Source organism: Camelus dromedarius, chromosome 9, assembly GCF_036321535.1.
Source record: "Camelus dromedarius isolate mCamDro1 chromosome 9, mCamDro1.pat, whole genome shotgun sequence".
In the NCBI taxonomy this organism is placed as follows: domain Eukaryota; kingdom Metazoa; phylum Chordata; class Mammalia; order Artiodactyla; family Camelidae; genus Camelus; species Camelus dromedarius.
The window spans coordinates 66,205,458-66,232,830 of record NC_087444.1 but is presented as its reverse complement, the minus strand read 5'-3'; the positions used below and the strand labels follow the sequence as shown (position 1 = coordinate 66,232,830).

The following is a 27,373-nucleotide window of genomic DNA, read 5'->3' as shown; positions in this document are numbered from 1 at the left end:
TTTAGGGGGATTCTGAACTCCGGTGTCTTTCTCCCCTGTGCTTTGAGACTGCCAGAATCTTTACTTGGACTGTTAGCCTTTTAGAAGTTACTTTCTTGACCATGATTGATGCTCAGTTGAATAGTTGGCAAATACCTCAGGAAATTCCATCTGGAGTGTTGGCTTAATTCATGTTTGCTTTCTCTCTAGGACCTTGGCCCCAGGAGTCCTGGCTGCTTTGGTTGTCCATTAGTGTCATCAGACAGTTTCTATTTTAATTAACCATTTCAGTTGAAAAAAAAAATAAACTATTGTGTATTTGAGGTTTGTTATTCGATAGTAAGTAAACTTAGAATTGTTTATGCCACGGGGAAAACTTAGGGGTAAGAAACTAACATTAATTAATTAATATGTTATTAATAAATCAATGAGAAAATTAATGCAAATGTTATTCCAAAATTGGGGAAAGTGTTATAAAGAAAAGCAACAGGTTGCTGGGACAGAGCATAAGGTGCATAGACTTAAGTGGGATCGGCAAGAATAGCTTTTCTGAAGATGTGACTTTTGACTTGAGTCCAGAGGATGGAGAGAAGCGAACCATGCCAAGTCAGAGGATTTCTTAAAGTAGGAGCAGCCTGTGAACAGTCCCATTTAATGGCAACAGTTGTAGTGCATTTTGTGAGCTGAAAATGGGCCTTTATGGCATGAACAAGAGAAAGTAGGAAAGGATTTGATAAGCAGAACCCTTATTATCCATGCTCTGGTATTTATATTTTATTCTAATTGTAAAAAGAAATCATCGAAAACATTTAAATAATCAGCAGAAAACACTTAACAACAGTAGGGTCATTTATTGTCGAATATAAATAAGAACAAAACAGAAATACGCCCGGGACCTAGGCCTGTAGATTCTGTTTCAGCCAGGTAAACATACCTCTGTATAGTTTTAACAGATCTTCAGGTGATTCTTATCCACGCTTAAACCTCCACTGATTTAACTTGCTTCCCTAATCACCAGCCTCACCTCCATTCCTGGGCTCGTTATTCTCTGTGTTCCCTTTGCCCTTTTTTTGAAGTGCATGAGAATACAGTCTGTTCCATAATAAAGTTAATAGTCCATAATACACATAAGCTTAATAATGATATGAAATCAGAAATGATATCAATATAATGTGGAACTTAGCTATTTCACAGGTAATTTTTCTAGTTGAATGGTGCCAGAATAGTAGAAATGTATTGATCACATTCAGCAGGACAGGGAAGAGCCTTGTTTGATGCTGTATCATTAAGAGCCCTTTCACTGATATATTAAGAAAATTAATCCTAAATGCTTTCATCCAGGGCTCCCTCCCCAGACACACATACCATCAGCCTTGCAAGGCTGCTAGCTGTTGACAGAGTACACTTCATCCTCTTCCCACCTTAATGGTAACCTCACTGGCTCAGGACTTAATTTTCACATACAATGGCTCAGCACCTGAAATCCAGCGTTTCCACTTTATTTTTGGTACATCTTAATACCCATGAAGCAACCTTCAGCGATGCTGGGCTGCCTTTTGGTTATCTCATGAGATATCAATGAATATATTTGTTAGTGCTCTACCGGTAAAGCTGCATAGGTTTGAGTGGTCTTCTCCAGCCCTATTTTCCTCATAAACTCTAATTGTCAGTGTGTAATTTTGCAGAGGATAGGTTTTCTTTAGGTGCACATATGTGTTATTGTAACAGAAATGCCTGTCTTCTAGAGCTGTCTAGTCCATTCACTGGTAGTAGGCATTTTTTAGGTGCTTTTTATTTCTGTGTAGAAGTTTTCTTCTGGAACAGGAAAACAGCATGTCTTTGCTTTCTTGCTTTCTTTCAGATTTGGAATCCAGATACAGGACCAGTATTTTATCTCCAGAAAAGGACATTTATGAAATATGCTCATTCCAGTGGGAGCTAATAGAAAGAATTAAAAGCTGTAGCCTTCAGGACTCCATTTTTAGAAATGATTGGGAATGCAAAAGCAAGATGGAGGGGCCGAAGGAACCACAGGAGGGCTATTTTGGGCAAGTGAAAATTGGTTCTGAAAAAATCGCTACTTACAAAAGGCATAATCTTCTTGCCGAATATCAGAGAGTTCATAATGGAGAAAAGTTATATGAATGTAAGGAATGCAGGAAGACGTTTATTCGTCGCTCAACACTTAGCCAACACCTGAGAATTCATACTGGTGAGAAGCCTTATAAATGTAAGGAGTGTGGGCAGGCCTTTAGACAGCGTGCGCACCTTATTAGACATCACAAACTTCACACTGGTGAGAAACCCTATGAATGTAAGGAGTGTGGGAAGGCCTTTACAGTCCTCCAAGAACTTACTCAACATCAGAGACTTCATACTGGGGAAAAGCCGTATGAATGTAAGGAGTGCGGCAAGGCCTTTCGAGTACATCAGCAACTCGCCCGGCACCAGAGAATTCACACTGGCGAGAAGCCCTATGAGTGCAAGGCGTGTGGGAAGACCTTTAGACAGTGTACACACCTTACTCGACATCAGAGACTTCATACTTCTGAGAAGCTCTACGAATGTAAGGAATGTGGGAAGGCCTTCGTTTGTGGTCCAGACCTTAGAATACATCAGAAGATTCATTTTGGTGAGAAACCCTATGAATGTAAGGAGTGTGGAAAGGCTTTTAGAATATGCCAGCAGCTTACTGTCCATCAGAGTATTCATACTGGTGAGAAACCCTATGAATGTAAGGAATGTGGGAAGACTTTTAGACTAAGGCAACAACTTGTTCGCCATCAGAGAATTCATACCCGTGAGAAACCCTATGAATGTATGGAATGTTGGAAGACCTTTAGTAGTTACTCACAACTTATTTCACATCAGAGCATTCACATTGGTGAGAGACCTTATGAATGTGAAGAGTGTGGGAAGGCCTTCAGACTGCTCTCACAACTTACTCAACATCAGAGCATTCACACTGGTGAGAAACCCTATGAATGTAAGGAATGCAGAAAACCGTTCAGACTGCTCTCCCAGCTCACTCAACATCAAAGTATTCACACTGGTGAGAAACCTTATGAATGTAAGGAATGTGGGAAGGCTTTTAGACTTTATTCATTTCTAACTCAACACCAGAGAATTCATACTGGTGAGAAACCCTACAAATGTAAGGAATGTAAGAAGGCCTTTCGACAACATTCACACCTTACTCAACATCAGAAAATTCATAATGGGATTTAATACAGGAACATGTTCAAGGGCACATTATGTTACAAAACATCAGAAAATTCATTTTTGAAAAAATTTGTTTCATGGTCACAACTAAGCATAAGGAAACTTTATATTACAGGAAAGAAATTGTTGATTTAAAACCTTCTACCACCATTTAAACATTATTTATCTTCAGCAAACTTATATGAGAAAATAATATAATGAATTCAGGAAAATCTTTAGCCTTACCTATCATTATCGCCATTTTGCTACTTTATTATTGGTGTGTTATTGGACAAGGTACTTAAATTTCTGTGCCTCATTTTGCTCACTTGTAAAATGGTGATAGTAGTAGCTATGTATATTAGTTATTTATTGCTGTGTAGTAAATTACCACAAACTTAGTAGCCTAAATTAATGCACATTTATTTTTTCAATTTCTATGGGTCAGGAGTCTAGGCATAACTTAGTTGGGTCTCCTGCTCTAGGGTCTCTCACAAGGTTAAAATCAAGGTTTCAGCCAGGGCTGAATCTCATCTGATGGCTCAAGTAGGGAAGGGATCCACTTCCAACCTCACGTGGTTGTTGGCCGAATTCATTTCCTTGAGGGCTCTTGCACTGAATTCTTCAGTTTCCAGCTGGCTGTTGGCTAAAGGCTGATCTCAGTTCCTTGCCACAAGGGCCTCTTCAACCCAGCTGCTTACTTCATCAAAGTATGTAAGGCAAGAAAGCGGTAAGAGTCTGCCAGCATCATGGAAGTTATCATCTTGTGTGATATGATCACTAAAATGACATTTCATTGCCTTTGCTGTCTTCTGTTGGCGAGAAGCAAGGAACTAGGCTGCCCTACACCCCAGGGAACAGGCTTGCCCATGAGTATGAATACCAGGAGAGAGGGACCATTGGGGCCAGCTCACAGTCAGCCTGCTACTTTGTGTAATAGAATTGTTGTGAGGATTGAGTAGTTGATACTCGGAAAAATAGCCACATAGCATGTTTTCTGTAAATATTATCTATAATTGTTATTAACATCATTAGTATTAGTGAATTCATATGAAAGGAATATCCTGTAGAAGTAATCAACGTAGAAATGCCTCCTGTCACTGCTCGGCACTTACTAAACTTAAGATAATTTATTCTGGATAAAGTCTAGGATGTTAAATGACTTCCTAGACTTGAGTGTGAGAAGTTACTCATCACTTGAGCTGCATCAGAAATTTCACGCTGAAAAGAAACCTTATGAATTTCATAAAGATGAGATTGTTAAGAGTTCAACTGTTGGAGAATCAGAGAAACATGAAATTATTTTCCCATAATAAATTCCAAAGAGCTAACGTTTTGTAATCCCTGTTGTCTGACAACCATCAAGATTAATTAGAAACTATCAAAAAGATGGCAAAAAGGAAACTAACCACTTGGGAGTTGAATATTTTGTGTGTGTGTGTGTGTGTGTGTGTGTGTGTGTAAAACTCTTTTTAAAAGAAAGAAACATTCCATTACAGCCAGTATAGTTTTTGTCGCTCAGATTGCCCCACTGTCCACCACAGAGAATTGGGTCTTTTGTCATGACCCCAGTTGTAGTTTGTTAGTTTACTTGCTTATGGCTGCACAGTTCGGTCAGCCATGGAAGATGCATGGGCAGCAGCTCATCATTCTGAAAACCAATAAATAAAGGGGAAAATAAGTATTTATTTTGCTTTTATGTGAACCAAGTTTCAGGGTCACCCAAAGCACATCAAATTAAAAAAAAAATTTTAAATTTAAAGAATCTCACCAGTAAATACAGAAAAAGTGATAGACTTAGAAACAACTCACCATTTTCATCATTTTCTAGTTCCTAGTGGAATAATGAGTCCAGCAAATGATGTTCAATGGATATTAAAACGATTTGGTGAAAGAGTTTATAGTGAGAACTTTATATTGGACTTACCAAGCTGACCACGGCTGAGCCCTCTGATCAGTTTTATCCCCTATAAAAGTGGGACTTGTTAGACAATACGCGTCTTCTGATACAATGCAGCGGGAAGTACACACCATCACCTGTGAAGCCCTATTGCCACAATAATGAACTGAAGGAGTCAAACCTTTAAAAAAATTTTAATCCAAGAATTTGGGGAATAGTTGAACAAAGCAAGTGGTACCACAAGGAAGCAGCCAGGCAGATCCAGAACATGTAAAATTCTGCAAAACAAACGACCTGATTTCTTCAACTAATGAGTGGCATGAAAAAGACAAAAAGACAAGAAGGACACTGTCAACAGATTAAAAGAGACTTGAGAGACATATCACCTAAATTCAGTAGGTGGGCATTACTTGGACCCAGACTGAACAAAATGTAAAAAGACATCTTGGAGACTGGGAGAAATGTGGGCATGCCCTGAGTATTAGGTGATATTTAGAAATATTAGTTTTGTTAGGAATGATGATATCAGTGTGGTTATTAAGAAATAAAAGATGCTACATGTTAAGAGATACGTGCTTCCATATATAGGAAAAGATAAGATATTTAGATTTGCGTTAAAGTACTCCAGCAAAAGCAATAGAATTGACAAAGAGAGCTAGAAAGTAGATTGGCAAAATGCTGATAATTACTGAAATAGAGTGGTTTATGGGGGTTCGTTGTCCTTAATATTTCTACTTTTTAAAATGTGTTTGAAAGTTTCAATAATAAAATATTTAAAATCAGAACTGATGCTATACACTATTTAAGAAATGACTGTTAATGTGATGCCTGCGGAAGTCATTAAAATTCTATTCAGTGAGAAACTCATACCCCTGAATGCACTAAGGAAACTTTGGGCTCAGTCTTCATCTTCTTCACTCATCCACAGCAGTCAGTGCTGGGCATGTCACACAGACAAATATGTTAAAGAAATGAATAAGCATTTATTTCAAGAAACTAGAAACAGAGCTAAATAAAACCAACACAAGAGAAGCAAAGTACAATAGAATTTAAGAGACTAGATACTAGTAGATTTGCTCCAAATGTTAATAACTATGTCTTGGCAGGTCAAATTGAGGAAAAGAAAATAAAACATCATACATTTAGAGCGTTAACAATGATAGTGACATAGTTACAGATTATCAAGAAATTTTTCCTTTAATTATAGGCTAACACTATTTATATGTACTGTGTGTATTCCAATACCTGTAAAAATATAGAGGAAAACATTTTCTTCTCTAAGAATGTGTTATCACAGTTGACTCTGCTCTAAGACCCAGAAGGACCAACAGACAAATGTGGGTGTGTGTGAAATTCCTATTTAAGGAAAAAAATATGATAGTCGTACATGTAAAAAGCCTTAAGAAATACATAATCCTCAGTGGGCTTTTACCTATTAATTTTGCACAGCTGAAGTAATCCTGAGCAAAACTAGATGAAGATAGCTCCTAAAAATCCAAATCTAGACCAGCTTCATTTATGAAGATTCTATTCTTCATAATTCTAAGTAGTTGAATTTAGAAAATCAGTCTTCACTAACAGGTCAGTGTTTTGCCTTTCCCAAGCACTAGAGATCTCCAGAAGACCTGTGTTTAGCATTGCTTAAGGCCTTAACCCAACACTCCCCACAAATTTGTTTCAGGGAATACTAGTCCTTGATGATATTTGGGGGAAAAAAAAGATTTCTTGGGAAAAAGTATAAATGAAACAAAGGATAAAAATTTACTTTGGGGGAAATCTACGTACACTTTATCAGCTTGTCGAAAGATATATTAAAGAAATTTTCGTTGAACACAGTGTATCTCAAACTTCATCGTGCAAGTCTCACTCCAAATATCTTTTAATAGAATGTGAACCACTTTGGTAGATGCTACCAGAACCACAATGCATGTCTTCAAGGATGTCATTTCAGATATTCTGGTGAGTGAGCGTGCCGGGAACGGGTGAGGAAGGGCACTTTCCTTTGCAGCTTATGTCCTAGTCAAGGCAGCTCCCTGGCTGGGTGGAGGGCTGGCGCTTTTCTATCTCATTGAAAAGATTCCCGCTTGGTCCTTGATAATGTATATATTAAACATGCTTAAATATTCTATTAAACAGTGATTAAGACATAAATGATTTTTCATTGTAATAAAAATTCTATATTGAATACCATTTTGTGTATCTTCCTGTTTCTTTAGAGAGTCAAGACTCTCAAAGATACATCAAGAAGATACGTTGTTTCACATAGTGCCAGTTTGTAGCTCCATCATTGTACCAATTTTGAATCCCTTCGGTTACTGGATATGTGTCTGTATTTCCCTGATTATAAGTGAATTGATCACATTTTTTCCTATGTGTTTATTGACCAGTCATGTTTCCCTTAAGGTGCATTTTTATTCATGCATTTTCTGTATTTCTTTTTAGCTTATCTCATTGATTTTTTTCAGGATTCTTAAAATAATCCAGATATTGATCATTCCAGGTATTATACATTTATAAATGTTGGATTTATTTTCTCTCAAGGTGGCTTATGTTATAACTGTATTATGGTGTTTATTGTTTTGCTAACATTTTAAGTTTAGATATAGTTACTTATTTTTTCCAATTTTATTGAGATATAATTGACATACAGCACTGTATAAGTCTAGGGTGTACAACATAATGATTTGACTTACATCATGACATGATTATCATGCTTAGTGAATATCTATCATCTCATATAGAAACAAAATTAAAGAAATAGAATTTTTTTTTCTTGTGATGAGAACTCTTAGGATTTACTCCATCAAAAACTTTCATATATTACATAGAGCAGTGTTAATTATAGTTTCAAATATTTTACTATTTCAGTAATTTTAAAGTGAACATCTTCAGGCCACATCTTCTGCATGGGTTTCCTTGAGATGAAAGCAAAAAAAATCCAGCTTTAGGCATGCTGTTAGTTGCACGGGTCCTTACATAGTAGCAAAACTGCTTTTGAAAATGAGTGTTTTCCTTGAAAAAATAAAAAATACACTTGCATTTGGTAAAACTTTAAAATAAAATGAAACGGTCCATGATGAAATGTAAATCTCTATGGCACATGAGATTTTTTTTTTTAATGGAGATACTGGAGATTGAACCCAGGATCTCATGCATGCTAAGCATATGCTCTACCACTGAGCTATTACCCTCCCCATCAGGTGAGACCTTCTATAGCTCCCATCCCAGAGGCAGCCACTATTAAAATTTTCTTGGGTACCCTGTTAGAAAATATCAGTGCAGTGTCATTGTATTTGTAAAAATCACTGCATATGAATATACTTCATTACTGTAAGAGTTACATGGTATTCTGTTGCACAGATGAATCACAGCATAGACAGTCTTTTAGTTATATGCTTTTTGGTTATTTATTGACTTTTAAATTTTAAACCATTAAAAAATTTCTTGACCAATGACAACTGCAACATTCTATTAAGAAATTTTTTTTATTATTATTGAAGTACCATCAGTTACAATGTGTCAATTTCTGGTGTACAGCACAATGTCCCAGTCATGCATATACATACCTATATTTGTTTTCTTTTTTTTCATTAAAGTAAACCATTAAAATTTAAAACTATTAGGGGTGAAATTGGAAGGTCAAATTATATGTACATATAAAATGTTGAGATATGAAATAATTCAATTTCCTGACAGGATATTACGAGAATGCTCTTTTTTCTTACAACAACCAGGTTAATCATCATAATTTTCACTTCCAGATCAGTGGAATCATTGTTATGATTCCTAGTGGAAGCATTCCTCACTTTGGAACTAAGATCTCTAGGCCAACAGAGAGTAAGTTCACAGGAAATGGAAGCAAAATTGTTCTTGGGACACTAGGGGTAATAGTGAGGGGTTCCACTCCTATTTCTGCCCCTGGACCAGTGAATCCTGTTGGAAAACAGCACTGTGTATTTGGACACTGATGGAGAGCATCATGCATCACCTCCTATCTGGCGCTGTATTCGAGTCTTTTATATATATATATATATTTTTTTTTCTTTTCATTGAAGTATAGTCAGTTTACAATGTTGTGTCAGTTTTGCAATTGAGTCTTCAAAAGGCCATCCCACTGTTCTGTCACACAGGTGCTTCAGGACGGTGGTAAGACCAGAGAACTTTGTGAGCCTGGACCCACTGCTGCACTTCCTTTCCTGGAAAGTGAGTTCCTTGATCAGAGGCGATGCTGTGCGGGACACTATGGTGATTCATAATGCATTTTCTAAGTCCATGCATGGTAGTTTTAACAGAAGCATTGTGTGCACAGAAGGCAAATTCGTGTTCAAAGTATCTGTTACAGTGAGAACAAAATGCTGCCCCTTCCATGACAGAAGCCGTCCAGTGTGATCAACCTGCCACCAGACAACTGGCTGATCACCCCCAGGGAATGATACCATGTTGAGAACTGATGGTCTCTGCTGCTGGCAGGTTGGGCACCTGGCACCGGCAGAGGTTGTAGCCAGGTCGGTCTTGGTGAGTGGGAGTCCGTGTTGCTGAGCCCGTGCATAGCCTCCATCCCTGCCACCGTGGCCACTTTGTGAGCCCATCGAGTACTGACAAGAGTGACTGGGGAAAGAGGCTGACTGGTGCCCACAGAACAGGTCATACTCTCCACTTACTAGACCGCTTCTCTGCTGAGATCGCCCTTTGGTGAACATTCACATGGGACACAACTATCTGCACATTTTTCACCCGTTCAGAGGGGGCCACCTGCAAACCTCTTATCCAGACCTCCTTGTCCTCAGTTTTCCAGTCATATTCCTTCCAAGACCCTGGCCATCCAGCCAAACCTTTGGCCACAGCTCATGAACTGGTATATAATCACACACCTGGCTCTTTCTTCTTCTAAGCAAAATGAACAAAATGACGTTTTTGCTGATTGGATTTAGCAAAAAGCAAGAAGTTGCAACTACTCCAGAGTTATTATTGGTGACATGTTTGTGTGTCAGAGGGTGGGAAATAAATCTAAAAAATGCCTAAGGGCTTTCTACCTTAGTGAAGACTTTAGAAGTCCAGTGGTGTGGGGCTTGTCAAGATGTCCTTCCTAGGGTGAAGGAAGAGCTGCCTCTGACCCCTCCTAGAACCAGAAAAGAGGCACAGTGCCTGGAGGGCCTCTTTGGACTTTGGAGGCATTGGCGCATTAGCTATGAGTGTGCTCAGGGCACTCAGGGTGGCTGTTCTTGCTCTTTGTGCTCCCTCTGCTCGACCAGTCCCTCCCGCAGCTGCACCCTACTCACGTGAACGTGTTTGCCTCCTGCCCCAGCTAGAGATTGTTTTGGTCCTCAGGCCAGAACAGCTCTGCCCGCTAATTTATTAAAAGGAGACGTCTGCCCTCCTGATGGTGGTTAATCTGAGAGGCTGTGAGGGACGTGCCCCAGCTGCTGGTTTCCCTGGTAACTGATGAGCCAACCTGATGTCAGTTCCCTCTATAAACGGTAGCCTCCTTCTTTCCTGAATAGCAAAGGCTGCCACCATGCTCCGCCATTGCCTGCCGCGCACAGTGGGGTGTCGCTCCAGGACCTCGCTTCAGACGTGTAAGATCCCCCATCTGTTAAACCACTGTGTCTCTGTCCCCCATCTTGGGGCTCTTTCTTTGGTCTCAAGGCTTGCAGGCTAGCGGGGTGCAGCCCAGAAATTGGCCAGCCAGCCAGGGGGCCGAGGAAACTCCCTTAAGCGTGGAGATGTCGGGAAGTAAGGGTGGGGGACAGGAAGTCGCAGGAGTGATCGGGAGGTGACAGTCCACTAGCATGGGGGGCCCTGTGGCATCTGACCACCACAAGAGGTCTTTGTCTTGCGTTATATTGATGATATCCTGTTAACCTCAGGGTCTCTTTCCATTTTAAAACTATATTCAATACCTTGTAATAGCCTATAATGGAAAAGAATATGAAAAGGAATATATGGACATGTATAACTGAATCACTGTGCTGTACACCAGAAATTAATACACCTTGTAAATCGACTATACTTCAGTGAAAAAGTAGCTGCTCCTGGAAACATACCTGACTAAGGCTAAGGTTTGGAGAGTGTTTGGCTCTCCAAACACTTTCTCCCCCCAAAACAGTGTGGGAGCATAAATGAATACATTTGCATTTATTACCTTAGAACATAAGCACATGGTGTAAACACTGAGGAACAGTTTGAGCTTTTTGAATAGAATTGTTTTAGTTGACATAATAAGCAGTTCAAAGTATTATTTCATTGTAAAGTTCTGAATGGTGAAATTTTTAAAAATAATTTTTAATTATGGTAAAGTATACATAACATAAAATTTACCATCTTAACTGTTTTTATGTGTATGGTTCAGCAGAGTTAAGTGTATTCATTGTTACACAACCAATCTCCAGACTCTCTTCATCATACAAAACTCTATCCATTAAAAAACAGCTCCCTATTTCCTGCTCCCCTCTCCCCGCCCCTGGTAACTGCCGTTGTACTTTCTGCTTTTATGAATCTGACTACTTTAGACAGATCGTGTAAGTAGAATCACACAGTATTTGTCCTTCTGGCTGGCTTATTTCACTTAGCACAGTGTCCTCAAAGCTCTCAAGTATAAGCAAGAAAAAGGTAGCCGCCCCATGCTTGCAGCTCATCTGACTGCCCGTGGATGGCTGATGAGTACGGAGAAAACACAAGGACCTGGGTTACCTACAAAATACAAGCATATCCCTGACCCCTTCCCCCTGGACAATTACAGACACAGGCTTTAGGGGTATTAACTCAGGGACAGGCTTGTGAATTGGACGTGGTCAGTTACTCAAAGGGTTTGGTTGGGGCCTGTGGCAAAGGCAAGATAATGAGTGTATTTGGGCTTCTGGCTGTGGCTGTGGAAGGGGCAGAGCAACGCTGCAGTGTGATGACCACAGCGGTGTGCAGTCTGCAGCACGTTACAACAGGTGGGAGACATTCCTAAAGGCCCACCCAAGTCGGCCAGCAACGCCAAAATCTACAGGTCTGGGAAAGCTGTGCGTGACATACAGGGCCGCCACGGACGTCCATGGTGACCAGGGAATCCACTTTACCGACCATGAAGTTCAGGAAGGGGCTGATTAAAAGTGACACACACTGACATTTCCACCTGCTTCGCGACCCCGCTGCTGCCGGGCTAATGGAAAGGATGAATGGACTGTTTAAACAACAATTGAAACGGAAACCCAATCTCTCAACATACAGGCCAGGAGGCCAACTCAAGCCCTGTGGACTGTAACTGAACGTCCCCGGAGCAGTGCCTGCGCCGTGTGCACCCAGAGAAAACTAACCAGCACAATCCCGAGATCAGCTGTGGACCACTGGAGGACCACTGCCAACCACCGGTCAGGAGAGTAGCTCACCTTTGCTCCTGACACAGGATCTACCCCCAGGGGAACACATTATAAAATGGCCCTGGGACTGGCAGGTCAATGCCGGCAGATTTGGGTTTGCCGCCTCACGGGGAATAGGATTAGAAAGGGGTTTACAGATTTCACCTGTCTTCTACTTGGACCCACTTAAGACTCCTAAGCTAATTAGTCCGAGCCCCTTACTGGAGAGGCACCAGTATTAACCCTGGGCTCTGTTCTAGCTCATCTCCGGTATTCGGGGAGGCTGCGGGGCTGAGCGGGGACAGGCGGTGCGCTGCTGTGGGTCAGGCCAGAGCCGCAGGCAGGGTGGTGTGTCTCACAGTGCTGCTGCTGCTTGTATTCTGCTTAATGGGCTTGGTCCCCCTTGTATGGGGCCTGTCAAACATCTTACATTTCGTCCCTAGTCAGGGGAGGGAATCTGCGGACTGGGCGACCATGGCGGCCTCACTGTGAAATGAGTTTGATCGCTGGGTCTGCAGTGAGGTGCTGTTTGTCGTCCTCCCCTGGACTTCGTGAGAACTGACCCGGTAAGCACCTGGCTACGAAGCTTGTCCGCCTCTTGGATTCCTGATACTCTTTAGCTGCTGTTGTCACTGTTGCGTCTGTGGCATCTGGTTGCAGTGCGCCTCTCGACACGGGGCCCCGGGGACATCTCGGAAGAGGGGTGGACCAGAATTGTAAGGGTCGTGCAGGGTATGGAGAACAAACGCTCAAGATGGCGGTTCTTGCTTTTTGTGCATCCCCTGCTCAACCAGTCCCTTCTTCACCTGCACCCTATTCACACGAACATGTTTGCCTCCTGCCCCAGCTTGTGATTGCTCCAGTCCTCAGGCCGGAACGGCTCCACCCGCTAGTTTATTAAAGGGAGACATCTGCCCTCGTGACGGTGATTAATCTGAGGGGCTGTGCAGGATGTGCCCCAGCTGCTGGTTTCCCTGGTAACTGATGAGCCAACCTGATGTCAGTTCACCCTGTAAGTGGCAGCCTCCTTCCCCAAGTAGCAAAGACTGCTGTCACGTCCTGCTCGCCGTCTGTGTAGGATCCCCCGTCCTATAAACCATGGGTGTCTCTGTCGCTGCCTCCAGGCTCTTTCTTCGGTCTTGAGGCTGGGCCACTACAACACTTGCAGGCTTGTGGGGTGCAGCCCAACAGTGTGCTACTGTGGCCATCTACCCGGTGACCTGAAAGCTGGCAGTTTTCAGGTGGGGCCCAGAAAAAGAGAAGGCTCTGCAGCCAGTCCAGGCTGCCACACAAGTGGCTCTGCCATGTGGACCCTGAGACCCAGCAGAACCAGAACAACATTTAACAAAGTTTCTGGGCACCATGGCCCAGGCATATCGACACACAAAATTAACCATCACAAAGAGACGTTAAAAACTGTGATCAAGAAAGACACAGGCTTCACTCAATAGATTTTTTTAGAAGTCAACAACTGGGAGGGCCTTTTCTTCAGAATTAAAGTGATTTTAATGCTTCACATAAACCGAGGATTCTCTCACCTGCATTTGTTAGAGCGCCAATGTTTTTTACAATGTTGTGTTAGTTTCAGGTGTACAGCAAAGTGGTTCAGTTATGTATATTTTCAAATTATTTTCCACTATAGGTTATTAAAAGGTGTTGAATATAGTTCCTTGTGCTGTACAGTAAATCCTCGTTGCTTACCTGTTTTATACATAGTGGTGTGTATCTGTTATTCCCAAACTCCTGATTTATCCCTATCCCCGCTTCCCTTTCCTCTTTGATAACCATAAGTTTGCTTTCTATGTCTGTGAATCTATTTCCATTTTGCAAAAAATTCATTTGTAGTTTTTAGATTCCACATACAACACATTTGTCTTTCTCTGACTTACCTCACTTAGTGTGATATTTTCTACACCCACCCACCCTGCTGTGAATGGCAATATTTTCTTTTTTTATGGCTGAGTAGTAATCCATTGTGTATGCACATCACATCTTTATCTTTCCATCTGTCGATGGACATTTAGGTGGCTTCCATGTCTTGGCTGTTGTAAACAGTGCTGCTATGAACACTAGAGTGCCTATAACTTTCTGAATCAGTTCTTGTTATCTCTGGATATGTGCCTAGGAGTGGGATTGCTGGATCCTCTGGTAAATCTTTTTTTAGTTTTTTAAGGAACCTCCATACTGTCCTCCATAGTGGCTCTACCAAATTATATTCCCACCAGCTGTGTAGGAGGGGTCCCTTTTCTCCACAGCCTCTCCAGCATTTATCATTTGTGGACTTTTTATTGATGGCCATTCTGACTGGTGTGAGGTAATACATCACTGTAGTTTTGATTTGCATTTCTCTAATCAGCGATGTTGAGCATTTATTCATGTGCTGGTTGGCCAACTGTATGTCTTTGGAGAGATACCGTTTTAGGCCTTCTGCCTGTTTTTTCATTGGCTTGTGTGTATGTGTGTGTTTTTTTAAGGGTTTTTTTTTTTTTTTTTTGGATACTGAGTTTGTATATTTTGGAAATTAATCCCTTGTTGGTCTTATTGTTCAAAAATATTTTCTCTCATTCTGTAGGTTAGTCTTTTTATTTTGTTTATGGTTTCCTTTGCTGTGCAAAAGCTTTTAAGTTTGATCAGGTCCCATTCTGGGATTTTTCTTTAATTGCTTTTGCCAAGAGAGCCAATACATTTGAATGTGCAAACTGAAGAACACTGTCAACAAAACCACAAATTCCTTAATCACTCAGTTCAAACAACATAAATGCTGAAGTAAGAACAATTTTATGATAATTACAAATCTCACTATAATGTCTGCTATAATGGATTTGCTAAACTTAACAATCACGACACTATGCAACACATTTAGATTATTTTATCACACTATGTATTCCATCTTGGGATCAACTAACCTCTCAAATATTTGAAAGTTCTTATACACTAAGGTTTACTCTTTGTGCTGTAAAGTTCTGTGGGTTTGGCAAATGCTTGTCTTGATTCACTGTTAAAGTATCACACAGAACAGTTTCATCACCCTAAAAAAAATCTCCTGTGCTTCACTTAGTCAACTCCCCCCAAAGCCCCGTCCTTCAACTCCTGGCAACCACTTACCTATTAACCATTTCCATGGTTTTGCATTTTCCAGAATGGCATAAAATTAGAATTACACAGTAGGGATATCTTTTCTCAGACTGGCTTCTTTGACTGAGAGGAATTGTATGTTGCTATGTCTTTTCATAACTTGGTAATTAATTTCTTTTTATTGCCAAATAACATTCCTTTTCAAAAAGATGTGTCACAGTTTGCTTATCCATTCACACGTGGAGGGGTATCCTTTTTGCTTCCAGCCTTCTGGCAGATATGTATAAAGTGACTAAATATTCAGCTGCAAGTTCTTGTGTAGACATCAGTTTTCAACTTTTATTGGGTAAAAATTAATGCAATTGCTGAATCATATGGTAAAATAATGCTTAGTTTTGTGAGAAACTCTAAGTGGCTCTATCATTTTCTATTCTCACCAGTGGTATGAGTTCTGTTGCTCCCATGTTAGTATTGCCAGCAGTTAGTATTGTCTGTCTGGGGACATCAGCCATTCTAACAAGTGTACACAGTCCCATTGTTTTACTTTGGAATACTATAATGACAGGGAAAACGTGGAGTGTGTTTTGTGTTTATTTGCCATCTGTGTGTTTTCTTTGGTGAGTTGTTTACTTACATCTTTTGCCCATTTTTAAATTGGTTTTTGTTGGGTTTGTTGAGTTTTAAGGTTCCCTTTGTATACAATCCTTTATCAGATGTGTTTTGCAACTATTTTCTCTGAATTATTTTTCATTCTCTTTACAGCGTATCGGATAGAGCAGAAATTTTAAATTTGAGAGTCCAACTTAGAATTGTTTCTTTTCATGGATCGTGTTATTGACGTACTTAAAAATCCATTGTCAAACCCAAGGTCGTGTACATTTTTTCCTGTTTTCTTCAGTATGCGTTAGTTTTAAATTTTGACATTGAGATCTATGATCATTTTGAGTTAGTTTTTCTGTAACATAAGGTCTGTGTCTGGGATCTTTTTAAAATATATACATCCAGTTTTTCCAAAACCATTTTTTTTAAAGACTATCTTTTCTTTATTAAATTATCTTTGCTGCTTTGTCAAAGATCTGTTGACTGTAGGGGTCCATTTCTGGGCTGTCTAGTCTGTTCAACTGATATATGTCTATTCTTAAATACCATGTGGTCTTGATTACTTTAGAATAAATCTTGAAAATATGTGAGCCACATAAACTTATTCTTCCTCTTTATTATGTTGGTTATTCTGGGGATTTTACTTTTCCACATAAACTTTAGAATAATTTTGATATCTACAAAATAATCTTCTGGTGTACCTGAGATTGTATTGAATCTACAGGTCAAGTCTGGAACAACTGACCTCCTCACAATATTGAGTGTCCTAATATATGAATTTGGATTATATTTCCATTTATTTAGATCTTTGGTTTCTTTCAGTCAGTCTTCTAGTTTTTGCCTCATGTATTTTGATGTTCTCTGTCAAGTGCATGCACATTTAGGATTATCTTCTTGGAAACTGCCTTTCTATCTTTGTTGGGCCCCTCTTTATCCCTGATAATGTTTGTTCAGAAGTCTGCTCTGATCCAGGTAAACAGATCTTGACTGTGTCCGAGTTCCCCTGTGTCTCTAGATTTCAGGAGAGTGGATAGATCTGCAGCCTGTCTTCTGATCTGTCCGAGAAAAGTTGTTGATTTTCAACTTGTCCAGCTTTTTCTTGTTTTGAGATGGAAGTGATGATTTCCAAGCATTTCACATGTCAGCACCAAAACCAGAAGTTCTTGATCATTTTTTTTTTTGTTTTTACACAGATTAGAACATTTGCATCAATCACCTTCACTTAATCTTTCCTCTGCCATCTTCATTCTGATTTTGAGCCCATAGGGTGAAACTTCCTCATTTTCATATTTCTCAGTTCTAAAATTTTCACTTGGATATTTTTTACCTAATCAGAGATCACTCCTCCCTGACTTCTGGTAGAAAGATAAGACAGTTTGCTTTTCTATTCTGCCATGTGTTTGTGACCCTCTAGGGCCAAGAAGTAAAAAGGTAGAAAGCAACAGAATTTCCCGTATGTTCTTGGAAACAGTTCCTCTGGTCAGAGAGAAAGGTTTTCCTCCATTGAAATTTTTGGGACTGTCCTGCCTCTGCTGTCACCACTGTGCAGACATGGGATTGCTGGCAGGGCCTTTCTGGTATTTTGTGGTACAAAATTAATCTCACTTTTCTGAGGTTATTTTTTTTCCAAGACTTCTTTTAAGGTTCCAAGGTTGTGGTATTGGTCGATATTCTCTCATGCTTTCTATCTTCCAAAATCTTGAAATAACAGAAAAAAATGTCATCTCTCTATTCTTTTGATTTCTATATTTTATCATTTTAACAGGGCTTTAGGGAGAAACCAGAAATAAGGACTGTGATGTAATCACTAGTATGTCTCTTTACTTCTCTGGTCGTTCTGCTCCTTGTTTAGTTACCTTCTGTGGCCCCTCCTCGCTTTGTCAAACTTCCATTGTAACTGTCACAATGTTTTCCGCAATGTGCTAAGTTATCTTTAAAAGCAATCAAAACCATGGGTAATGGTTTACGGTTGGTTTCTATCCCTACTTGCGCGTTTCCCTCTCAAATGTTGGCAAACAGAACACATTTCCACTTCGGATTTCTCTCCTCCTAGGGGACAAGGTCTGAAACCAGAGACAATTCCACAATAAAACGTTACTGAAAATATACTATCAACTGTTGAAGTAATAACAACATTTATGTAACAGGATATGTGTTATCACTTTCATCAACAGTTAACAGGTCAATTAGGATCTGTTCTAAATACATTCTTTGAACTGATGGTTCTTTGTACAACCTTTAGAAGCAACCTGGGAAGCTCATGAATAGTGATTCAATGGGTGGGCATTTTTTCAAGCAAGCACAGAACTTTTATACAGATTGAGAATATTCTGAGCCATGAAACAAATTTCAACCAACTTCGGAAGAGTTAGAATCATAAAGGATATGACTATCATAAAATCATCAAGGGCTATTAAACTTTTAATGGAGAATAATTATTAATCTAAAAGCATCCCCTGGGGGGAGGGTATAGCTCAAGTGGTAGGGCACATGCTTAGCATGCGCAGGGTCCTGGGTTCAATCCCCAGGACCCCCCCCAAAAGAAATAAACCTAATTACTTCCCCCAACAAAAAATAAATAAAATGATACAATAATAAATAAAACATTAAAAAATATAAAGTAAAAGCATCCCCTACAAAGACAAGTATGAAGATAGGATCAGAAAGGTCAGTTTGGCTCGAATAAAATTCCTTTTTTTTCTTCAAGGAAAAAAAAAGCATCTCCTTATAGATTATATATTAATTACAAAGAGAAAAATATTCTTTCCAGTAGCGAAACTCGGAGAGCCCCACCTTAATCAGGTGATGAAAGTTACCATCACCAGTAATAGGACAGTCACATCATGTCCTCCTCATATGCCTGAAGGGATATGAGTTTCTTTCAAAAATTCATAAATGTCAAAGATGCATATTCTGAATCTAATCATGAAGAAACATTTAACAGTGATATATTACATTAACAGATTAAATAAATATTATTTAGAAAAAGTTTATGAAAAGACTACTGAAGTAGACACAAATTAGAAAAAAGAATGCCAAAAGATAACTGAACAGATCTATGCTACATACTGAGGGTCTCCAAATAACTTGACAAAAGCACCCCAGCAGAGAACCAGCCAAGTGCAGAGAGTGGTATGCCAGGGTTACTGTGCATTATCATGCAAACAGGAACTTGATCTCTTTTTCTAATACTTAAGCTCCATCCACAAATCAATTAGAAACCAGGGACCGCAAGCTGGGAGCTAAGAGGACAGGAGCAGCAGAAGCCACCTGTCCTCTTTCCTCATCAGCCTTCTTCCTCACCCTCCAACACGCCTGAGCTCAGGGGAGGCGAGAAGCCCCACCTGTAAACAACGCTTACGCATTTGCTTTCTTCACTGGCCTCAAAGTCAGGGCACAGTCTGCCTATTATTTCATTTGGGGTCAGAGAAAGTACATGTTCCACCCAAGTAGACTTAATGGGACAGTGTCTGGTAAGAATGAATCTGCCTTGTCATCTCCCCAAGTTGTGATTACTCATTACAAGCCACACACTCACCCGGACTCCACTGTAGCTGGGCATGCAATTCGCTAAGGTTCTCCCAGGCACCCCCGGAACACTGGAAGTGGAGGAAGTGAGCAGCGGGGTGGGGGCAGCACATGGAGGGACAGGCGCCACAGTGGCAGAGTGACTGGTTCCCCTGAGGCGGCTGTGGAATTGCTGGCATCCATTCCCCAGAACAGTGGGTGACGTGCAGCTGGTGGCAGTGGCAGCAGCAGGTTTCTGTGAGCAGTACTGGGTTCAAGTACTGTTCAAGGAGCAGTGCACCTGAGCCTCGATTAGAGCATCTGAGGTACATCTGGGCCTTTATCTTTACTACTTTTTCCTGGGTTCTGCGGGCCAAATTTTTTGGCCTCCTGAAACTTGCTTCAAGTTCTAAAATATCCTTTATTAAATCCCTTGCTTCTTAAAATAGAGAAAAATTGCAGATACAATCCATTCTATTTTACCAGTAGAGACATCAGTGAATAACTGCATAAAAATACAGCAGAGCAGGTAAAAGAATGAGATTGGTATTTTTCAGTAGTTTTATATCCTACGTACTGTCAATGCAAATTACGGAAAGATGTGTCACTGCTTGTTACTTAGGTGGTACCTAGTAATACGGGTCTCTATGTGTACATCTAAGTATTTGTTTGTGTGTGTGTGTGTGTGGGGGGGGGAGATTAGGTTTATTTTGATGGAGGCACTGCGGATTGAACCCGGTACCTTGTGCGTGCTAGGCACGCACCCTGCCACTGAGCTGTACCCTCCCCCTAAGTACTGATTTTATTCAGCTTCCGCAGACCCAGGGAGAAGAGCAGGACCGAAGGGAAAACACTTCACCTGTTTCTGAGATGACTTAACTTACGTTATAAAACATTAGTCAAAGACAGTAAGATGCCTAATTACTAGGCAGTAGTTACACAGGTGCTACTGCTTTTCTCTATTTTAGTCAAGGTTTAAAAGCATAAAACAGAACTTGGAAAAATGAGATGAAAGACAATTCAGGAATAAAACCAAAAACTAGATACCACATAGCAAAAAGATAAAATGGGAGTCAACAAACTACAGCCTGTGGCCCAAATGTGGCCTGTCGCTCGTTTTTGTGAATCAGTTTTATTGGAACACAGCCACGCCCACTTGCTTACAGATCAGGATTTCTCAACCTCAGGACTGCTGACATCCTGGACCAGATAATTCTGCTGGAGGTGGGGCAGGGAGCGGGGTGTGGGGAGGGTGTTTAGCAGCATCCCCGACGCCAGCAGCACCTCCCTTTATAGTGACAACCGGAAATGTCTCTGGACAGTCTGCTGGGGCCGGGGGCAGGGATGGCAAAATGACCCCTGGTTTATGTACTACGTGTTTTCACATTAGGAAGGCAGAGTATGACCACAAACCCTAAAGTACTTATTATCTGGTCTTTCACAATAAAGTTTGACTCCTTTTGTCATATAAAGGAAATACATGCTAGACTAAGAAAACAAACCACGACCTGACAAAACAATTTCCTAAAGTTTCTACAAATTGCTTCAAAAACTACTCCAATTATAAAATGAATGGATAAAAACAAGCAAGTCATAGAAATACAATTTAAATGACTCTCAGGCATGGTAGATAAGATGCTCACCCTCACTGGCAGCTAGGAAAATGCAAATTGAAGGCACATTTCCCCCCACCCCTCAACTTAACAAAAGTTCAGTCCTGGTTGAAGCTGCTACAAATGGACATAAAATCCTGTAGAGGTTAATGGCGAGTTTCAGAAAATAGGACATTAATTATTACATTTTAAATGTGCTATGTTGTAAGGCAGGGAATCCAACCGTTAGGAATCCATCCACTTTACAGAAACACCAACATGTACAGTAAAATTGTTTTGTACAATTTGTAAAAATAACTCTCATTGGTAGAATGGACTGCATGTATAATGGTTTGTCTCTCTTAGGTCAGTGATGAAAGCTAAATGGTTACGTCTGTAGGTTCCAGTGGGAAGGCAGGCCGTGGAGTGTTACCAAGTGAGAAAAGGCGGCTGTGCTTCAGCCTGTCAGCACAACCCCATTCGAGCTACACCCTCCCCACCAGGACCCGATCACCAACAAACATCCCTGGTGTGGGGATGAGAATATGGAAAAAGCATGGGAGGGTTTTGACACTGGCACTTCAGGGAATAAGTATGGACTGCTTTTCTTTTCTTTTTTCCTTCCTGTTTAAACCTTTGCAGTACACCTCTTATTTCTGGTAAAACATGTTATATGACATTTACAATTCAACAAATGTTAAAGATTGTAACAAAACCAAGTACACCTAGTTTTACCTGGCTTTTAAAGTTTTTCAAGTCTTCTAAAGGGCACATGTTCCCGTAGAATACTATGTACAACTTTCAAGAACAGACTTAAGAATAAATATACCAGTGTAGAAAAAATTTGGTAATCACTTCCCTCTTTTAAAAAATGCTCAAATTTTTGTTATAAACTTCCTTCCAATGGATTGACTGATAGTTAGCTATGGCCAATTTAATCACATAATACATGTTTACATTAAACTTACTTAAAGTATGTATTCTAAAGCATGGGGCAAAGCTGGAACCCACTGGATGGTGACTATTCCAAATGCTATGAATGTCTAGACCATGAGGTGTGATTAAATGGACCAGAACAGTGACATCACAGCCCCTGAACACACATGCGCTGTAACAGTTTACTACTTTCAGTAAGTTATTTTAGTGTCTAGTTTTCAATGTGCAATGCTACACTTACACATTTCTTATAATCTGACAGGTCAGATAATGAACCATTTTATTCTGGATTTAAAAAACCCTATTTTCTTCTAAAGGGCTGCTAGATTTGACTTGCTATTTTAATTGGAATATTCATTATGAGTACAATGGATTATTTTTATAGCTGATTTGACCTGGAAGCTGTCCTTTTCCAAATGTGGTATAAGGGTTCTGCTGGCCTCATGGCTGATACTCTGTATCTTAAAGACTTAGAAGATTTTATCTGTAAGATACTCTAGTATAAGAGGAATTATATAGTGTAGCTCTTTAATCACTTTCTTCTTGGTTCTTAACTATGCTCAGAAAAATATTTTTCCTGGATTTCAGACATACTATAAAAAACTGAATATAAACATACATTATAAAATGCTGAATGTAAACAAGCATTTCCCACATCTTACCAAATCGAAGTTGTGCATATATATCCACATATATGTTTAAGAAAATACTTAAGAAAATGCTTTTTCCATAATTTCATATATACTATAAAAAGCTGAATATGAACATTTTCTCATCCTACTAAAGTTGAATAAATGTGAAATATGAAAATGTGAAATATGAAAATATTATTTTCCAGGACTCAGATATATTCTATAAAGTGAATATAAACTTAGGTAAGCATAAAATTTCTTATTTAGCACAAGTCCAGGCACAGGGCAATTCTGAGTTGTTTCATCAGCTCAACAATGTCAAGGACACAGGTAATTCCCATCTATTGCTTGTGCCAACCTCAGCTTCTGCCTCCTCTGGCTTCAAAATGGCCACAACCCACGTTATCCCACAGACGTACAGGCGTGCATCCTGTGTGTAGGAAGATTTCCTTTTACATTGTTAGTAAAGAAAATTTAACTGAAGCTCACGTGCAGAGCTTTGCTTAGATCTTCTGTGGCCAGGGCTGTTTCACATATGCAAAGCCGTTAGGAGGGCAAGCATCCTGCACGTAGACTTAGGTGGGTAGCAGGCAAGCCTGGCAAAGGGCGAATGGTGAACACCAATGGCCAGGCAACCAAGTGTCCACCATATTGACACCACCTTATTTCTTGATCTTCATTTTTGTAGTTACGTATCCTTTCTCACTTACGAAGCTTGAGTTTTTTCTTTGCAGGTTGCAATCTTTTTCATTTCAAAAGTTTTCAAGGTGTTTTTTTTTTGCGGGGGGGGGCTCTCCACTTTGTTAGAGTACTTCAACATACTAGAGTTGAATGCGTGTTCAGTCACTCTCTCATTCCTCTGATCAACAAATCTTCTCTGGGAACCTACGAGGAACTGTTCCAAGTAGTGTACCAAGTACAGTGAAGTGAGGATGCATCCTGGCTTTTAATTGTCCGTTTCTACATATACTGAAGTTAAATTCTCCTAGAGTCATGCTCTGGTTGCTTGCTACAGATTTCAACTGAAGTTGTTTCTGTCATTCATTAGTAATGATAATTTGCTTGGATTTCCTTTTTAATATAAAACGATAGGCATCTTTTAAATTTCTCTGTGGAGAAATGGATTTTGGCTAAGGCTTTATTTCCTAATTCTCCAGAAAAGAGGTAAGAGATTGTGGCATGTCTGTTTTTTGGAAGGTTTAAAAAAAAAAAAAATCATCTAAATCTTCCCCCTGACCTCACAGCAACCCACTTCCATTCTGCTGGGGTTCTTTACATGATGAACCCCCTGACAGGGAAAGGGGCAACATGTGAATGAAAGCTTCAGTTTTTAATTTTTCTCCAGAAAGAGCTGACATCCCTCAAAGAGATGAGGTAAGGTGTTGATATAGTCACTGCACACATGCGGCCTTCCTCTCATCTTGACATACACAATTATGAAAAAAAGTAACAATAAAGCAGCTCTTATTTAAACGTTCAGTATGAGCCAGACACTATTCTAAGGGATACTATGTACACAATGCTACTAAGAAACATGGTGCTAATACTACTAGCTTATAAGTGAGAAAATTAAGCTTATAAGTGAGAAAATTAAGTAAGTGGCCCTATAAAAATGAGTTATAATGATGAAGGCAAGAAAACACTAAATATTGGTTAAATCTTCTCCAACTCTGATTCAGTTCAGGTTAATTTTAGAGAATGAGCTTGCAAATGCTTGACAAGAATTGAGTGGAATGGAACAATCTGCGTTTTTAACATTAATGTAGCCTTCCTTTAGTACGAATTATCAGATGAATAACTTGTTAACTGAAGCAAATTGGTGTCCCACATATGTATTTGTCTTATGAATCCTCTGATTTCCCCTGAGGGCTAATGACTTGATGTTAAGTTTGAACGATTCATGTCTCTAACACATTCACTATCTTCCTAATAATAAGTCCTCCCACTTCCCTTATATTCGTGGAGTGTTTTCTACTTTTTCACCAGTTGAACTCTGACGTCTGATAAACTGTGAAATGCAAACCCCTCCTAATTCTTAACATTTAGGTGGTTTCTCATCAGTAATAAATGTCAAACTCTGGCCCCTAAATAAAGAAGGCCTCACATCCACATAAGAACTCTGATACTGAGTAAACAGTTCTCTCTAAATGCTTCCTTATAATCATTCCTTATAATCAGATGGGGTTTTATGATTTACTAATATGAATTTTCAGGTGCCAAATTCTGGGCCTTCATTCTGGGTACATTTCTTCATTCACTCCTCTGTCCGGTATGAATTCTCTGATGTTGACTGAGGTGTGAGCCACGAATGAAGGCCTTCCCACAGTCCTTACATTCATAGGGTTTCTTACCCGAGTGAGTTTTCTGGTGTCGATTCAGTTCCGAGCCCCGACCAAAGGCCTTCCCGCACTCCTTACACTCATAGGGCTTTTCGCCCGTATGACTTCTCGCATGATGAGTGAGCTCTGACCTTCGAATAAAAGCCTTCCCACATTCCTTACATTTATGAGGTCTCTCACCCGTGTGAACTTTTTGATGTCGAATCAGTTCTGTGCTACAAGTAAAGGCCATTTTACATTCCCTGCATTTATAGGGTTTCTCCCCAGAGTGAGCTCTCTGGTGTCGAGAAAGTTCTGAGCCCCGGCGAAAGGCCTTCCCACATTCCTTACACTTATATGGCTTCTCCCCGGTATGGACACTCTGATGGCGAACAAGGTGTGAATCGGAGACGAAAGCTTTCCCACATTCCTTACATTTATGAGGTTTCTCACCGGTGTGAATTCTTTGATGGAGATTCAGTTGTGAGGCGCAGCTGTAAACCTTGCCACATTCCTTACACTCGTAGCGTCTCTCACCAGTGTGAATTATCTGATGAAGACTAAGTTGTGTGTCGTAACGGAAAGCTTTCCCACATTCCTTGCATTTATGGGGTTTCTCACCAGTATGGATTCTCTGATGTCGAAAAAGGTGCGAGGGACGGGTAAAGGCTTTCCCGCATTCCTTACATTCATAGTATTTCTCATCAGTATGGATTCTCTGGTGTAAATTAAGTTGTGAGGTAGATGGAAAGGCCTTCCCACACTCCGTGCATTTATACGGTTTCTCACCTACGTGAATCCTTTGATGTTTTCTAAGTTGTGAGCTAGAATGAAAGCCTTTCCCACACTCCTTACATTTATGAGGTTTCTCAGCAGTATTAATGCTCTGAGATTTAGTCATTTCAGAGTCACGAAGAAAGGCACATTTCTTATTCTCATTACTTTTTTTGCTTCCATGAATTCTCTGATGCTTAACCAAGTCTGACCTACTACTAAAGGCTTTCCCACATTCTCCACATTTAGAGCCTTTTTCCTTATGACGACGTCCTCCCTGTCGACTGCGGTGTGGCTGGCACCTGAAAGCCTCATTACATTCCTTGGATTCACAGGATTTGGCTCCAGCATGAACTGCCCGAGGTGCTCTACGATCTGTGCGCTGGATGGAAGCGAACCTTTCTCTAGAGGCTATTACGGCTTGTCTAAAACGCTCCTCCGGCAGCCTCTCCACGCGGCACTTGACCTCTCTGTTACTCCTGACCCTGGTGCACTCAAGGTGAGAACGTGTAGGTCTTTCTGTTACTTCCGGTTGCAAAGACTGAATTTCATAGCTCTCCTCCTTTAGAGAGAAATTCTTAGCTTCTCTTCTGGACTTCCAACCTGTAGGATAACAAGAAGGAAAACAGTATTTTCATGTTGCAGAAGAAGGAAAAGTTCTAAGGTAGGAATAACAAACTAGAAACAGCGAATAATTTAAATAGCTCTTAACACTGCACTGCAATTTGAAAAAAGGGGAATTGGGAAAATAATAAAGAAGGTGAAGGGAGCTTGTGAAGGAAGTGATTCTTTCATCTCTGGTGAGAATCTGAGTCAGCTGGGGACCCTGTTAAAAAATACGATTTCCAGACACTACTCAGCCATGAAAAAAAAAAAAAATGCCATTTGCAGCAACACGTATGGACCTAAAGATCATCATTCTATGAGAAGTGGCCGGAAATAGAAAAATACCATATGACATTATTCACATGTGGAATCTAAAAAATAAATAAATAAAATAGAACATCTGATGTCCAGGAACCACCAAAGACTAAGTAAACGGGAATCTAAAGGAGCAGGACGTTGTATCTAACAGCAGTCCTCTCACGTGCAGCCTCAAATAGAGCCAGACTTTGCCTCCTTCTCTCTGCTACTAACTCTAGTGGAGTCACTTTGTCCAAAGCCATCCCTCACCAAGATTAACAAAACACTATCCTCATGCATCTCCCTGCTTCCACTGTTGCCCCTGTCACCCCACAGCCAACACAGTAGTCAGGATGTTCTTGCTAAAATAAGTCAGATCCTGCCAGTCTTCTGATCAAAAACATCCACTGGATTTCCTTCTCATACAAAGTAAAAGTCAAAACCCTGATGTGGTCTACAGGGCCTTCCCTGAACTTGTCCTGCACTACCTCTTTCTGACCTCAATGCCTGTCTCCTCCCCGTAGCTGACTGCTCCAGCTCCTTGACCAGCTGGATGTTCACATGTGCCAAGTACGCCTCTCCCTCAGAGTCTCTGCCTGCAAATGTCTCCCCT

At 40.3% G+C, this 27,373-nt stretch overlaps 2 protein-coding genes and 1 long non-coding RNA gene across 7 annotated transcripts in view; 2 read left to right on the top strand and 1 right to left on the bottom strand.

Annotated features, from left to right (window-relative positions):
* LOC105101197 (zinc finger protein 14 homolog) overlaps nucleotides 1-5,865 on the top strand; it is a 97,170-nt gene extending 91,305 nt beyond the window's left edge. For 4 of the 5 annotated variants that reach the window (XM_064489616.1, XM_064489615.1, XM_064489614.1 and 1 more), the window contains one exon: nucleotides 1,841-5,865. In XM_064489616.1, the coding sequence (XP_064345686.1) occupies nucleotides 1,841-3,207 (1,367 nt within the window). In that variant the 3' untranslated portion in view covers nucleotides 3,208-5,865. The remainder of the gene's footprint in view (nucleotides 1-1,840) is intronic. The other variant, XM_010994295.3, reaches the window with a different exon arrangement.
* Nucleotides 5,866-8,614: 2,749 nt separating this feature from the next.
* On the top strand, nucleotides 8,615-27,068 carry LOC135322116 (uncharacterized). Its single transcript, XR_010382424.1, has 4 exons — nucleotides 8,615-8,917; nucleotides 9,211-9,283; nucleotides 10,582-10,656; nucleotides 26,193-27,068. It is a non-coding gene; the product is annotated as an uncharacterized LOC135322116 (long non-coding RNA).
* The window catches only part of ZNF568 (zinc finger protein 568), a 102,591-nt gene continuing 95,936 nt past the window's right edge, over nucleotides 20,719-27,373 (bottom strand). The window contains exon 6 of the mRNA XM_064489605.1: nucleotides 20,719-25,951. Coding sequence (XP_064345675.1) covers nucleotides 25,016-25,951 — 936 coding nt within the window. The 3' untranslated portion in view covers nucleotides 20,719-25,015. The remainder of the gene's footprint in view (nucleotides 25,952-27,373) is intronic.